A 17,184-nucleotide genomic window follows, 5' to 3' on the forward strand; every position below is an offset into this window, starting at 1 on the left:
CGGAATTCGCAGATCCATTTCCTTCCCACCTAACTTCCTGAACTCCTACTAGGTCCATCCTGTATTTCTCCAACTCACTCGTTACGGATTTTAACGCGCCTGCCCCATAAAGACTTCTAATATTCCATGTTCCAAATCTCATGTCCATTTTCTTTTGCTGAGGTCGTGCCAAGTTATCAGTCCTTGTCCGAGGCTTTTGTGAATATTTCTGAACAAGTGCCTTTTTTCACAGGATGAGGTTGTTAGCCTTACCCAAACCCCCAAGCTGGAAGACCACTCCTAGTCGTCTGTCCGCGACTGCTTATTCAGTATATTCGCAGCTAACCTCTATATTATTAGGTAGATTAATCGGTGGTTCCTTCCGCACTGAATAGTTCGGTTCGAACTGAATCAGTCTCAGATATGTCATTTGATTTTTTACTAGCTGATTCAAATTCTTAGGTGTCGTTTCTACATCAGTTCTATGATGCATAATTTATTATATTTGTCCTTGTTTTCCGTGTGTGTACTTAATACGTCAAAAGAATACCACTTCCATTTTGTAAAACGTTCCTGAAATCAAGTGCTGTGTTTCAGTTTTCTTCCAGCGCTCGCATGTAAATCACAAATTACTGAAGTTTTCGTGTCTGTACCTCTCGAATTCTGCAACTTACACGTATGCACTAGGACGCGCCTTCTCACAATACTCTTTTCAATTATAGAAATAAACAGCGTAGACAAGGGTTGTGCTGAAGAGCGTAGTTTAATACAAATTGAGGGATTTTACTCTGCAGCAAAAAATAATGGATGTAAAAGCATAAATCTATTGTTATTTTAAAGCTTCACCCCGTGAACCTACTGATTTCACAGTCTTTATTAAAAAATCTTATGCGTAATTTACACTCTGAAAGAATACATAATTTATATATATTTAAAATGCAGCAGCTCAAACTTGTAGACTTATCAATATTAACAATATACAAAGTTTATACTGAGTCAGGGGCGCACCCACGGGAGAGGAACGGTCCACGAGGTCCGCCCCCCGAAAAAAACTTTCCCAATTCAACATATAATCTCCCAAAAAGATTCTCAATAAAACTATACTTGTTTAACAAGGAAATGATTGATGTATGCAAATTTGATATGTACTCTTTCTCTTAAAAACAACAAAAAAAAAAAAAAAAAAAAACTAGTTCTATAATTTTTTCTTAAAATGTACGTCGGAGTATTTTACAATTACCTGCCGTCTTTTCGGGTGCAGAATATTACACATTCAATACTACATACATGTAGTAGCTTGTAGTATTGGACACCCCCCACACCACCCAAAGCTTGGACTCCTCCCAACAAAAATTCCTGGGTGCGCGCCTGTACTGACTACTGTGTACCAATTCAATTATATTTAAACTAATTGTACGTTTGAATAAAAGTATCCGAGTAAAGTACAATGAAATAAACCAGATATCCTGACGAATCGTTTGATTAAAATAAATAAATTAACGAACCAGTGATGAAGTCCTTCTTGGTCTCCCTTTTTTCTTAGGTGGCTCTTCTTGGTTACTGGAAAGGGACTGCCTGGAGTCTGATAAATTCTCATTCTTATCTGCTTCTTCTCCTCCATTTACTATCTGCAAAACAGTTCATTATATCTATAAACTAAGGTCCAGCTTCTGCATGTGATTATACAAAATAGAACAGCTGATCGCCTTAAAATATACAGTAATTGGGAATGCGAGAAGTCCTGTAACTTGAAGAAACAAATTTAAATGACAATATTTCCTACCACTGAAATCTTTATTGCACAGTCTAGTATCTAAATATCGAAGTAGATGGTTTTCATAAAGACCACCTGTTGTGTTAGCTTTCATTTTCATACAGCAATAACAATGAAAACGAATGAAGAATAAAAGGAAGAAAGTAATTCAACTGTTCTCTCAGATTTTCATGAAATTATACACAATGTATATTACCTTTAATTTGACTGTAATGTTACAAACAAACCAGCTATAAAATTCATTTCGAATTTAAGATTGGACTGATGGGCAATCGAGCTCCGTCTTTTCACTTGCTACGCGTCTAACACACTGGTTTTGTATGAAAATTATTATTTTATGTAACACAGTAATTTATAACTACAAATTAAAGTAGTACAATTGTGAGAACTAGATTCGAGAAAAATTACAATTTCACGCTTTATTAATCGATCTATAGGAATATAATACATTTCCACAAAGTAATATTTCGAAATCCGTAGCCGATGAAAAGTTCCGGCCGGTCTCATGGCGTACGTCCAGGTGTATAATGTATTGATTTTCAATGCTGTTACTTTTGACCTTTTTGGCTCAAAATTACTGCTTTTAAACTGAAGCAGTCTCTCCACTTATCCTCATCACGCTTGGCCAATGCCCGAAAACCCTAATTAGAACCGTACACCCCAAAAGTAAGAGTGTTAAGTATTAGGCCCGCGGAGGCTGTTTAAAAATATGAATACAGACTATACACTAAAACTCAGGAATAAAACATGTATTAGCAATTTCAGTAGTTATTTCAAAGTATGTTCAAAAATGAAGATATAAAACATCAATGGGAAGGAACAGTCGGTAGTTACATATCCACTTCTTCAGTGGCGGCGTAAGGCAAACTGGGGCCCGGGGCCAGTGAAGTAGATTGGGGCCCCCGTTTCGAACAATCGTGATTTATACACTTCTATTTTTGACATTCATTCACATAGTCACTTTTTCTGTTTACTCTTCCCCTTCTCCCGTTGGTGTGTGTGTTTAATCATTTTAATCTTATATAAAACAAATGGGATGAAATTCAGCATCCCTGTCTATTTTTTAATACTTAGAACCTCCTTCAGGCTGGTATCTAAAAATAAAACTGGACCAAGACTATCATTGCATATTGTTTTCCTTTTTATTTATTTTTAAACAAAGGACACGATAGAAAAAGGATTAGGGATACAAGTGTAACGGAAACTACAACCCAGGACAAAAATAACATAATCTTAGAATTCAGAATTTATCCTACACCTATACTATCCTAGTATCAACGCGTACTGTAATTAGATGGAATAGTGGAAGTAATGCTCCTAATAATACATTTACAGACAAATTTACCTACAAAATATACCAATGAGCTGATATTGAAAAAAATACAAATAATAATATAACCGACGAGATTACTAAATGTAAGCTCTATGTTTTCTAGAATTCTTTGTTTGGTTCTCTCCTTTGGTGTTTCTCCTGTGCAATTTCTCATATGAGTCAGTTTATTCATAGTTTCTCCCTGTCTGAATTTGCGCTACATGTGTTTTGTTTGATTAGATTTTTCTTCTACAATTAGCCCCATTCACTTTAACATTAGGTTTCTCTCCAGTGATCATACACAATACTTAAACACTTTTTTTTTTTTATTCGAACTATCAGTAAATAATAGCTAGAATAGATTTCTCTCCTGCGTGTCGTCTTCATTTATCTCTCACTAGGTTTTTCTGCAGTGATAATGTACTATCTATTTAGTCCCATTACTTTTGCCGAAGTATCAATGAATAGTTAAGCACTAGAATATTTCTCTCCTGCTTGTCTATTTTACTATTGTTTCCAGATTTCACACTTATTTCATGTTTATATTATTTTGTATTTAATAATTCAGTCATGTTTATATTCTGTCACTTATGAATATTTCCATTACCTCTTACTAACATAGTATTAGAATATATTATAACAAAAAATTCTGAATGTATTGAATAATTGGGAATATATTATAGATTAAATATGTAAGCACAGAATTCTACTACGGGTTATACCATCCTACTTTTCATTACCAGCTATCACCAGTCAATTGACAGATCTTAACGGCTTTTTATTATATTACTCTTTTGGTATGTTTGTATGTTTATTGCCTTCACTTCAAACATGAAACTACTACTACTTTCGACCACTTTTCGTAGTTCCACTACCATATTAGCCTGTGTTCCACCAACTTTCAGAATGAGACCTTTCTTGCTTTGGTAGCAGCGAAAGTCTCAACTATATTATCAAAATCCAAAGTAGATGCTATTTCATTTTCGATAGAAAGAATGTCCAGATTCGTGAATCTTTGACTCACTGTGGAACGCAAGTATGATTTTATCAATTTCATTTTGCTGAAAGACCTTTCACACGATGCGACAGATACGTGCAGTGTTATCAAAATCTGAAGAGCGGTTGGCAAACTTTAGTAAATTTCAAGCCCCATTGAAGATACATATTTCAGGATGCCTTGTGGGGAAAGTCAAGCTGTTCTTTAGCTTTCTGAGCACACCTTAGTGAACGGATTAAATCCTTACAGTCCTGAAATAATTTCAAGCCATCCAGGTCATTCGGGTAGAACAAAGCCAAATCAGATCAACATGCTTTTAGCCTTTCCTTGCTCTCATAATCTAGCTGCTGCACAAAGTTGGCCATGCAACACAGGAATCCAAATCTGTCAGGTCATGCATCTCTGAGTAAAATGATCATTCATTTGTTGTCTCATTTCATCTAGAATTTCATTGATAGAGCGCTTCACTTTGGCCTGTGCAGTCAGGGGTTCATTCTTTGCTTCTCCAGGCATGCATCTCTTTCTCCTGTGTGTATCTACAGTTATGTTCCATGCCCTGCAACTTCCTTCAGCTGCAGATATGATTTCCTTGCCCAGCCCAAGTCTCCAGGTATCAGTGGTGTCAACCAGGCTCTGTAACTGAATAAGAGTTTGATTGAAACTCATATTCTGAGATTGAAGGAATTTTTGGATCCGATCAATATATGAGAGATTTGCAGACCAGAAATATAGTACAGCAATGAAGTTAAATGACTGGATGCTTGCAAGAAGACCAGCATCTCTTCTAGTATCAAGTGTTTCAGTCGAAGTGTCACGCAGATCTTCCAACAGATCAATTACTTCATCCAATTGACTAGAAAGTGTCTCCAAAGTTTCTGCTTTTGAACTCCATCTAGTGTCAGTTTTACGTTTCAGACCAATCTTTACGTGATTTTGCAGTACATTCCATCGGTGAGTAGATCTAGAGAGGAATACCAAAAACGTTACAGAACATGAACTTGAACAGAATCACGTTGTATGTCAACAAATCGAATGATTTGTGAGAACTGTTCTACAATTAGTAGTTGAATTCAATATAATGCTGAAGTATTTTGAATATTTAAACACCTGTTTTCTTATTGAACATTTTCTTCATTCTAAATTTGTGGGCTGAAATGTAAATTCATACGCCAAAACACAAGAGCAGAAAAGGAGAAACCAGCTGAGCAAAAGGGTTTCGCTCGCTGAAAATTCGACTTGTACAGGACAAAAGAAAAAGACAGAAGAAAAAGTGAATCTGCGACTATAGCGTCTGCTCCTAAGAGCTTTCAGTTAGCAACAGAATGCTAGTACCGTAATAAAGCATTACGCATTACGTTAATCCTTTCTTTCTACCCTTCTCTTGGACTGATATGTGAATAAATAAATAAACAGTGATATTTTAGGAAGCAGGCAGGTAGTAGATGGGACCCCATTACTTGCATCATAAGAGCTTAGAATGTAAACAAAACAATATATTTTGACTTTCTTATATTATATTTTAATCTACATAGGTTTTTCCTTTAAATTTCTCTGAGCTTATTCAACAAAGTGAAACTTTTATTTTATTCATATTTTACTCCGCATACATTTTTTCCTTTAAATTTCTTTGGGGCCCCAAGAGAGTGAAACTTTTATTTTATTTATTTTTCATCTTTTCAACTTTTTTCTTTGATTTTCTTGGGGGTCCCGAGAAAGTGAAACGTTTACTTTATTTTTCACCTATATTCAGAGTTTTTCCCTTTAAATTTCTTTGGGAGCTTCCAAGATAATGAAACTTTTATTTTATTTATTTTTAATCTACATTCAGTTTTTTCTTTAAATTTCTTTTGGGTCTCCAAGAGAGTGAGGCCCGAAGCTTACAGCTTATACAGAAATCCGGCACTGATTAGCTTTATTAGACATATATTTCTGTTGTTTCATCCGTCATTTGGTGTAATATTGATTGACAATTAATTGCGTTTCCTTTTAGGGAAGGTGTGGATTATAAACCTCGACAGCCCTTGTACGGCTCATGCTAACAAAGTTCCTTAGTAATTATTTTTTTACCTACCGTCGGGGGCCCCCAGAAGGCGGGGCCCGGGGCGAGGGCACCGCTCGCCCCGCCCTTACGCCGCCACTGCACTTCTTGAAAAGAATGTTTTCACAATTTCTTTCACATGATTCTTGACCGCTCCACTTTCGGTGGCAGAGTTTGTCCGGAAACCTCCTCCCCCCCCCCCCCTTAAACTGGTGACTGGCGATTTGTTGCGGAGTCAAACTGATAGATCTGTTTTATCACCACTCAAAAAGGCGGAAACCCTCCTGGAGTCCTCATTTTGTAATTTCCTGAGTATATGTTCGCACCATTCCACTTATGGCTGCTTCTGTATTGTGCTAAATTGTGCGGTACCCAGAGAGAAAAATCTTTCCCACACCAAAGTATTTGTGCAGGGTCGTTGAAACACTCAACAATTAATGCCAAGGACACGCTTGATGTCAGTATATATTAGTAATAGAACATTCTTAATTATGTTCTCCATAGCTTTGTCATGTCCTCTCATCATCTAGAGAGAGAGTCGGACCGCTGAAACTCCGCAAAATCATTGAAAATTGTTCACACGAAGGTATAGTATTCCCAAAGGCAGAGGATTGCCGTTCAAGTAACTGTGATTCATTTAAACCAATTTCATAATCGTACAGAATCATTGCTCGAAAACCCCTTCCAGCTCTATGACTCAAGAATAACTGATTACATCTGTGATCACGTGGCAACACTGCTTCCATCATACGACGTGACACTCGCAAGAATTTGCATATATACTTACTAAAAACGAAACTTTCTCATACCAACAAAAAACTGTCCCTGCAGTTTCCTGTTAGATCTGTCTTAAAACTTTCCTAGTGACTACATCACGGACTTTTTGAAAATTGATACCACCTCGCTAACTTTGTATATTCACACTACTGCTATTTTCTTAAGTATCAAATAATCAAATCATTATTATATTATTATCAAATATGCACCTAATGCAAGTAGGTTTCGTACAAATCCAGTTTGAGTATCAGTTACAGTTAAAATGGCTGTTAGATTTTTCCGTACTCTTACACATTCACATTTTCCAGTGCTATATAAAACGAATTATTACTTTTTACCACCACATACATATTAGACCTTTACCTCCTTTTCATCTGAGTCATTTTCCTTCCCCTTCTCTTCATCTGATGAGTCCCCTAACTGACCAAGGTCATTCTGTGGATTATCTTTGACTAGAATAAAATGAAAACAAATCTAAGTGTTGTAATAATAATCAATGGACAAAAAGCTAACAATTAAGTTTATAAAAGTTCACATTTAAGCCACTGACACTCAAAATTTGTGAATTACTCAGTACACAAACCTTGACTTTCGTTACCTCTACAGACGTTCTACACATAATGAAAATACTGTCGTGACTATCAAAGACAAATTTCAAACTCATTTCATAAATATTTCAATGCAATAGGGATGACCAGGATTGAATCCTGAAATAGCCGGGTATAAAGGATCAAAATTAGTGCAGTAAATGCAGCTCAAATTTTAATGACTATTATGAAAATTTTTGAGGAAACATGCAATGTTTTGTACATGGAACTGCCAGTAAAAGCCTGTCAAATTTTGACAGGCATTATACAGGCACCTGTTTCGGCGAAAACACATGTAAAGAAAATATTACAGGCACACTGTCTTCAGGTGATATGCATGTCAAAAAAGTATTAAACTTCTGTTGGAAATTTTGCACGGAAACAAGCGTTGTATAGAGCCTGTACATTAAAATGAGAACATCCAATGTACACGTAGTCACTCACATGCAAGTAAATGGAGGACATACTGTATATGCATGGAAAGTATCTTGATTGGATTGTTGATAACATTCGCAATACAATAAGAATGAAAAGTACAAGGAAGGTGCCTGTTTATCAACATGTAATATACATGTGTGACATTCGCATTACATGTAAATACCATGTATTAGCGTATAGCATGGGAAATGTATGATGTAGAATATGTTATTTTACATTTATCATTTTCGTGTATATGCGAAATGTGTAACTCCCTACGTGCAGTGTATAGGCAATGTAAAGGTGAACGGAAACATGCAATGATCATGATTGCCAATAAATGTGTAAAAATACGCCTGTTTATGCATGTTTCACAGGCGCCTGTAAATCACCTGTATTTTCTGTCTGCGGAAGAAAGGAAGGAACAAACTAGTAACAAGCTGAAAATTGGTACAGATGTTGGGAATGATTCCTGAACAACATACTAAAAGTCCCTTGAAATCCTACGTGACCTTCGCCACCATATTGGAAAATGATCACTGGAAGTGTCAAATGAACAATACACAGCAATAGCTTTGCTATGGTTGAACATAAAGAGATAAACTTAATGTCGTTTCATAAAACAGAGATAACACAATATTTTTTTTATAAAACGCATACTTTTAGAAATATTTAACTTTAAATTCTAGAATTCAGAAAACTACGGTCAAACTGACTTAAAATTGTACTGAACTTGGGAAGTAATTATTAACAAGTTAAAATTTGACATAGATATTGATAAAAGATTATTTAAATGACATACTAAAATCCCACAACTTCTTCGTTCGCCATATTGGAAAATGGCCAAATGTCCCAAATAATTGAAAGATAATATTTTGTTAAGTGAAATACAAAATCTGGATTGGACTAAATATTTGAGAAACTGTAAATGCAGTCGATCCGGAGTCAAATTGGATCAATGCTGGTGCAAAGGGGGAAACACACGTGCTTAAAGGTTGTCGTCCACCATATTAAACAATATCCTCGTTCGAAGAGAAACCCAACGGTAAGGTCATTTTTTCCAAACCCTGCAACGGTTTTGAAGTTGTGAATAGATTTAGGATGTGTTGTGTGTGTGAAATGCTGTGAAATGTGCTGTGCCAAGTTTCGAATTGAAGGATAAAGTAAAAAACAAGCTTTATAACATCTCACATTACGTATCCTTTAATAACCAGGAAAAGAGAGAGCTAACACACATGAGACAATTACAATCACATGACACGTTCAGCATGCCCACCGTTCTGTTCTATGCATATCCTTGAGACACAGTGCTTGGGCACTCTGCGAAGCATACTTGGTGATATTTGTTCACAGACAGTAATGATTCTCCTTTTCAGGTAGCCAATGTCAATAATTTTACACTGGTAGACAATAGCTTTAAAGTGCATCCAAAGATAGAAAACCAACAGAGTTAGGTCGGGGGACCTAGCTGGCCACTCAACTGGCTCATGCCGACCTACCCAACAACTGGCAAAGTGTTCACTGAACCATCGATTACATTAAGAGCATAATGCCGCGGTGCTTAAAAACACTGTTATACCACTTCTGTTGAACGAGGAAGGGTGATTTCATCAATATTGGCAACATTGGGCACCACCGCATTATCGTCGTAATGTAATCGATGGCTCAATGATAATTTTCACGGTTGCTCGATAGGTCGGCATGGACCAGTTGAGTGGCCAGCAACGTCCCCAGACCTAACTCCGTTGGATTTCTATTTTTGGGGCACTTTAAAGCTATCGTCTACCAGTGTAAAATAAATGACATTGGCTACCTGAAAAGGAGAATCATTACGGCCTGTGAACAAATATCACGAACTATGCTTCGCAGAGTACACAAGCACTGTCGCACGGTCACGGATATGCATAGAACAGAACAGTGGGCATGCTGAATATGTTATGTGATTATAATTGTCTTATGTGTATTAGCTTTCTCTTTTCCTGGTTATTAAAGAATACGTAATGAAATATGTTATAAAGCTTGTTCTTTACTTTATCCTTCAATTCCAAACTTGGCACAGCACATTTCACAGCATTTCACACAACACATCCTAAATCTATTCACAACTTCAAAACCGTTGCGGGTTTTGGAAAAGATGATCTTACCGTTGGGTTTTTCTTCGAACGAGGATGTTGTTTAATATGTCACACGACCATATTGCCATTTAAAATAAACAAGTTGATTCTAAGATGGCGGGCGACAACCTTAAACACGTCCCCCTCGCATCTGCATTGATCCAAATTGGCTCCAGATCGACTGCATTTACAGTTTCTCAAATATTTAGTCCGGTCCAGATTTTGTATTTCACTTAACATAATATTATCTTTCGATTACTGGGGACATCTGGACATTTTCCAATATGGCGAACGAAGAAATTGTGGGATTTTAGTATGTTATATAAATAATCTTTATCAATATCTACGTCAAATTTTAACTTGATAATAATTACAAGTTCAATAAAATTTTAAATCAGTTTGATGGTATCGCTCTTCAAAGTAAATTTAATTACTGTAGTCACTTTCTCTTTCTATTCGCTATTGTCCATCTGCTGTTCTCCATAGTACACCTGCTCTAACAACTCGTGTTGATCCTTTTAATGCTTTCTTCCTATTTTGTCTATCATCTTTTCCCATAATTCATGTATTACCAGTTTACTAGACCAATTCATCAACTTATCCTTCCCATATTTCTTAATCCACTGGGCTTCTTTTCACTTTCTTATCACACTTCTTTTCTCCCTTTCTAATCTTTTTATTCCTTCCCAATCTATTTCGTGTCCCGTTTCTTTATTATGTTTATATATTTTTTGTTCTCTCTTTTTAGTCTAGATTCATCCTTATGTCGTTTTATCCTTTATTCTAATCTCTTTCCTGTTTCCCCTATGTACTTCATATCGTACTCTTTACAATTAACGTGGTACACTACTCCTTCCTCTTCTGATCTTATCTCCTTTTCTTTCTTCTTTGTTTTCTTTCTCACTAAGTCTATTATCCTCTTTCCTCCTTCCCTGTATGTTTTAATCCCTTCTTTCCTCAACAGGTTCTTCAGTATCTCTGTTTTCTCTCCTGAACTTTCAATACCAAACCATCCTTTATCTTCTTTCTCTGCTTTTTCCTCTTTCTTTCTTCTAAATCTTCTCTTCTGTATTCGTTTACCTTTAAATAATTGGCACAGTATTTCTGTCTTCTTTATTCGTTATTTATCATTTCTATTCTCTTTTTCATGTTCTGTATAAAATTCTTCTTAGTTCCTCTGTCTACGTCACTCCTCTTGTGGCAGTATATCCCGGCATCGCATTCTTCCCTGTACCATCTCGTTTCGAATTTTCCTCCTATTTTCTCTATAGTCATGTCCATGAAGTTGATTTTTCTTTCTTCTTCTATCTCCATTTCTAGCCTAATACCTTTCTCTTCGTCCTCAATTATTTTAACAAATTTTTGTTATCTATGTTTTATGAAAACGACATTAAATTTATCTCTATGTTCAACCATAGCGCAGCTATTGCTGTTTTTATCTGGGTATTGCTCATTTGACACTTCCAGCGGCCATTTTCCAATATGGCGGCGAGGGTCACGTGGGATTTAAGGAGACTTTTAATATGTTGTTTAGAACATCATTTCCAACATATGCACCAAGTTTCAGCTTGTTACTAATTTGTTCATTTCTTTTTGGTAATTTGACTGCACTAAATACCCGATTCTCAGTTCTGGAATTAGATACGACACTCTCGGTTCTGAAGCCAGGTACCCGATTCTTATTCTATCCGAAACCGGGTATTTTTGGAACCGTTACCCTGAATCCGAAATTTTCTGGCCATCTCTAGTCAAGTGTATTTTAAACAATAGGAAGAAAAAGTTGTTTATATATATATATATATATATATATATATATATATATATTGTTTCATAGTTTTTAGGTAATGTTTTTTCCTTACACTTTTGAGACAAACATCCGGGTCCTCATGAGTTCAAGTTTTTTCAGGGTCGAACGAGCAAAGACATTTCATACTAGGTAAATTGCAACGTGTATATAAGCAAGAAAAAAAGGTTTTGTTCTTGTATTCTACTTAAACGTCTAAAGTATAGTTTATGGTGAAACATGTTTAAAATGTGTAGTGTAAGGTAAACGCGCCTCTATCCACGTTTTGGTGAATTAGAGAGTCAATGACGTACAAAAACACAGTAGATACAAAGAGAAATTCAAGCCTGGCACCATAGGACAAAAGGATAAAATATATATTTGAAGTAAAAACACACGAGAATAAAAGTTCAATAGTTTTTAAACATAGTTTACTCTTCTCGGAAAATTAAGTACCCTCACTTCCCATCATAAAGCCCCCGAGAACAACTTCAAAATTTCAATTGGTAACCTCCTATTAAAGGTTAAGTTTACGACTTCTACAGTAAAATATACGTAACTTTTGTCTCTTATCACAGAACCGTAAATATTATGAGTTACAGGGATTTGAAACCTTGAATGAATGGTGTTTGGTTATCAGGCAAGGAATCTTATGAATTCATCTACAAAATGATGCATCTGAGGTAAAAATTGATTAGAGCAATAGTTAATACTTATAGACGTAACTTGCAAATTTGTAAAAACGAATGCTCCCAGGGCCATCATCATAGGAGCTCTGGCTCAACATGAAAATTTCAAATGGTAACCCCACAAGAATTGTTTTTGGAATTTGGATTCCACAATAGAAAAAAAAAAAAAAAAAGTAACTCTTATTTCAATCGCTTTTGTAATACCCAAAAATTGTTCATTTGAGTTTTAGATGTCTGTAACTCTATAAAGATTTACGTTTTCTCAAGAAAGTGATAGAGAACATTTTTTCTTACTGCAGTTTTTTATTTATTTATTAAGGAGTTACCAACTGAAATTTCTAAGCTGACCACTGGACCTCTTAAGGCATTTGGTTTCCATAGAACTGCAAATTGCATTTGAAAACACTGAACTTATCCATATTCTAATCTATTTTTACCTGATACACATATTTTACCAATTTGTCCTACGGTGCCAGACTTCTGAATCAAAAACTTCCAGAGTAAATTCTACTTTGGATCATTAAAAATTCTATAATACATTTTTCAACGTACTGCAATTTTCCCTTTAAGGGAGTTAATGTATTGCACGCACGGTCTCATTATCCTACTTTGAGTGAAGTTGTATGAAAAATGAAATGAAATCTTCAAGTTTTACGTCCCACGTTATGCCGGCTAGGCTGAGAGAGTCGGTGGTGATGTGAAATAAATGAAAGAGTGGAATTAATAAAATGCAAGGAAACGGGAGAACCTCGAGAGAACCCATGCACACAGTGTTTGTCCACCAGAAAACTCACTTGGCGCGAGCTGGAACCGAACCCAGGAGCCCCTTCACCAGAGGTGAACCTTTTACCACTGAGCCACCGCCACCCCGTGAAATCATATGACTGCTCATGTTGTTATTACTTTCTATAGAACTAAGTTTTGGTACTGTGTGTTTGTATACTCAACTCTTTGGGTTTCAAAGACACAGGATGTTAGGTATATATAAAGTGTGGAACTTTTCAAAGGGCTTATTACTTTTAAACCAAGTCTGTAAGAAGAAAATATCCAAGAATGTTTTAATCTTACTTTTCGCAAATAGAATCACTTCACGAAGCTGTTTGATCTAGTTTGAAATCATTCTGAATACGGCTACTTATCTTGTTCGCTTGTCACGCTGAAGCCAGTAACATATTAAATGAAGTTTGTTTCAAGTATAGTTTTCGTGGGTGGTAAAGGTCCACCGAAGCCGATAATTAAAATAGCGTACACTAGCTCATATTTAAAATGTATGCTGGTTTTGGAAATATGCGAGCCAACTAACAATAACGCGATTCTACGAAGTCCCATTCTGTAAACAAGAATGTGAAGCCAAATAACGAAATAAATAAATAAATAAAAAAGTGACCTCTGTGACGAAACTTATGAAATGACACGCAACATGATGATGTTTGAAGAAATTAACGAAAAAACACAGTATCATCAATGAAGGAAGGCTATAAAAAAAAGTCCTAAATGAAGAAGGTAAGATACTATTCATGACGGGCTTTCCGAAAATTCACAAGGGAGAAATTAAACTAGGACCAGTGCTGGATTGTAAGGTAATATTTTTGAATACTTTGTTTCATTATAAATACATACACCAGTCATTTCTAGCTCTATGCTCTGCACCCTGACAGTCTGTTTCTCTCCGGTGGCAACTTCTCGCACACTGGCTGGTTTAATTCTCCTAGGTCATCATGGTTTTATTTTTTGCATTTGCTTCATCCTAACTCACTTCTCATTGTCCCTTATTAGCTATAGAGTGCAATCAAGGGCAAATTGTGCATTTTGCCACTATTCAGTTTCTTTTATGCTGGAGACAGGTTCGATATTGACTAATATCTTCATTATTTCTGAACAGATGCGAAATCTTCCTCGTATTCCTTTATATCTTCTCTAATTACGTTTATGTCCCGAACGTAATAAGTCGGAGTGTACACCTGAGGCTTGTTGTTTATAATAAAGAGCTCACCTTAGTTGAGCTCACCTTAGTTTTTCCATCACCTGAATGAACAACTGCAATGAAGAAACAAACACATGGATTAAGGATATGAAGAACTGCTTGAAAATTATTCGACTGAAAGTAGAAGTGTCCATCGAAAAGATATCGGCAAGAAACAACACTGACGCGGCAAATGAAGATAAACTAAATATTTATTATATGTGAGCTTGTTGAAGCTGAAAGAATCCGGTGCGTTATACACACTCTTCAGTGGTATCAAAATAACAATAAGAATCAAAATTATAAACAACTCTCGCAGCAATATACAATTACCAACAAGACATGAATACAGAGATGATGTAAAGGAACACAAGGGTTAGGATTTCGCAATTAATGAAAACTAACAAAGATATTAGTTAATCTCGAAACTGTCTCTTGCATAAAGGAAAGATGCACCATGGTTAAACATATAAGGTGTACAATAATGCAGAGATGACTTTCTTTCTTATTGTCTGGAAAGTAGTGTGTAGTTACAGACATGAATATGGCCGAAATTTGTCGTAGTGTCTTGGATTATCAGCCATGCAGGTAAGAGAAAGGAATTAGAAAGATTCCGTTTACTTACATGTTGGGTCATAAACTAAAGCAAATACGTGGTCTGGTTTCATATCTTGCGTCACTTGACGAAACTGCGTCACATGCTCTGCAAAAACGTCCCAAAATGACTGACCTTCCGGAACAGCAAACATGTTCTGAAGAAAGAAAAAAAATAAATAAAATAAAATAAAATAAAATAAAAATTAATGAACTTGCAAACATCACGCAAAAACTGGAGTTGCAGAAAATTAATTGCTTCGGTTCAAATAATTCACGACTATGTCATAATATGGCTAGCCGTCCAAAGTTTATGGTTTTCAGCTTCGATATTTTAATTTATCTGTTTATTCTTGTAATTTCAATTAATTCCAGAAAAAAAATGAAGAAAAGAATGAAAAACAAAACTTGATTGATGTTCACTTATTACATAGTATACAGACTTTCACAAATAATAATAATAATAATAATAATAATAATAATAATAATAATAATAATAATAATAATAATAATAATAATAATAATAATAATAATAATAATATTTTATCACTAGACAGTTACCAAATTTTAGAATGAAATTATTAACAATGGTATTTTTCATTTTAAGGAAATAAAATGATAAATGAAGGAAATAACGGAACCGATTTCCCATTACATCAACTCCTCTATAGTGTGAATTCAATTGTGTCGGACCTGGGTCTTCAGCATATTGGGCGGATGCGTTAACATTACGCTACACAATTCGCTCCCTTAACAGACTTACGCTCTATCACACTTAAAGTCGTGCTCAGCAAAAATATGTTGTTTTAAATCTTTAGGATCTTTTCTTTCAATCTTTGTGTGTTGCGTTTAATCATTGGTGCCAATACTACTTACATTTTTCCCAAATAAACTTCCTGAAATGTTAATATTCTTGAACGCAAAAGTCAAGTCGGGTGTCCAAGTCAATTCGTTGAACCTGTTGTATTAGGATGCAAGGGCGTTTTAACTGAAGTTAAGTGTTTACATAATGCCTTGTAGTAGGATGTGGCTTCCTTTATCCATATCAGTGGTTCTCAACCTAATTCCTATCACGACCCAAATTTTATCACATCCTCTTACCAGTGACCCCTGGGATATTCCATATCAATTCTACACAGTGACTTAACCTCACCATCTCAGATTTTAATGAAATTTGGTACATAGATGCCCTCTAGATAGACTAAGAAAAATACCAAATTTCAACTTTATATATCGACCGGAATTGAAGATTGGGCTATGTAATATTTGGAAAAAGTGCTCAAAATAGCATGTTCAATGTATTTTGAAATTGGAATTGCAGTTCTCCTAATTGAGCTAGCGAGCTGGTTGAGGTGTCATTTTACAGCATTTTTCATGCTCTTTCCTGTGGTATACATCATCATATAGGCTAATACAAATTTTTATTTTCAAAATCAAAATTTTACTTCAACATTTTTCAAGTACAAATTTTAAAATTTTAAAATTAATTCCATGAATAGATAGTATCGTTGTAAAGCACCTGGCAAAATATGAATTTGCGATGATAATGGGTTCATTGATTAAAAAATTCAAAACACATACTTTTTTTTCAAGAATACTCTGTACGTAAGGTAATAACACAAGAATACTAAGTTTTACACTTCTGTGGAAATAAAAATGAACTCTAATCTCAAGAAAGAGTACAGATGATTTCATAGTAAAACTTTTCAATAAGTAATAGGATATGTTTATCATTGAATTCTGAAAGAGCCACATATGTTCGGTATACATTACTTTCAAGGAGAACGTAACTTCTTCCATCGGGAGTTACAGCATTCACTTTTGTCAGAACGTCCACTACAGACATCCAAAGAACATCAGCGTTTCTTGGATATGAGATTGACGGAGATGGCCACGTGGATGAAGAAAAGTTAATTTTACTTCATCAAGTTCTTCATTTTCCTGTAAAACATACCCGAACCACCAATTCCCTTCATAGGCAGCGGTGACATAGCCTGATAGATATGTCTTCTAATTAGGGTTGGCAAAAACCATGTTTTTTATTGGGAAAACCAAAAAACCCGGGACCGCCGGGGTTTATTTAATTCGTTTTTTAGAGATGTTTTATTAAATGTGTATGCAAGTGATGTATTACTCCTATTGTCAGGTATAACAATATTT

General features: G+C 35.4%; 1 protein-coding gene across 1 annotated transcript in view; it reads right to left on the reverse strand.

Moving 5' to 3' along the window:
- Positions 1–17,184, reverse strand: part of Jasper (JIL-1 anchoring and stabilizing protein) — a 157,945-nt gene that overhangs the window by 16,213 nt on the left and 124,548 nt on the right. The window contains exons 12-14 of the mRNA XM_081735595.1: positions 15,056–15,182; positions 7,241–7,329; positions 1,485–1,607 (exon numbers count right to left, since the gene is read on the reverse strand). Of these exons, the coding sequence (XP_081591721.1) occupies positions 1,485–1,607; positions 7,241–7,329; positions 15,056–15,182 (339 nt within the window). The remainder of the gene's footprint in view (positions 1–1,484; positions 1,608–7,240; positions 7,330–15,055; positions 15,183–17,184) is intronic.

Source organism: Thermobia domestica, chromosome 13 (assembly GCF_964235325.1).
Source record: "Thermobia domestica chromosome 13, izTheDome1.hap1.1, whole genome shotgun sequence".
In the NCBI taxonomy this organism is placed as follows: domain Eukaryota; kingdom Metazoa; phylum Arthropoda; class Insecta; order Zygentoma; family Lepismatidae; genus Thermobia; species Thermobia domestica.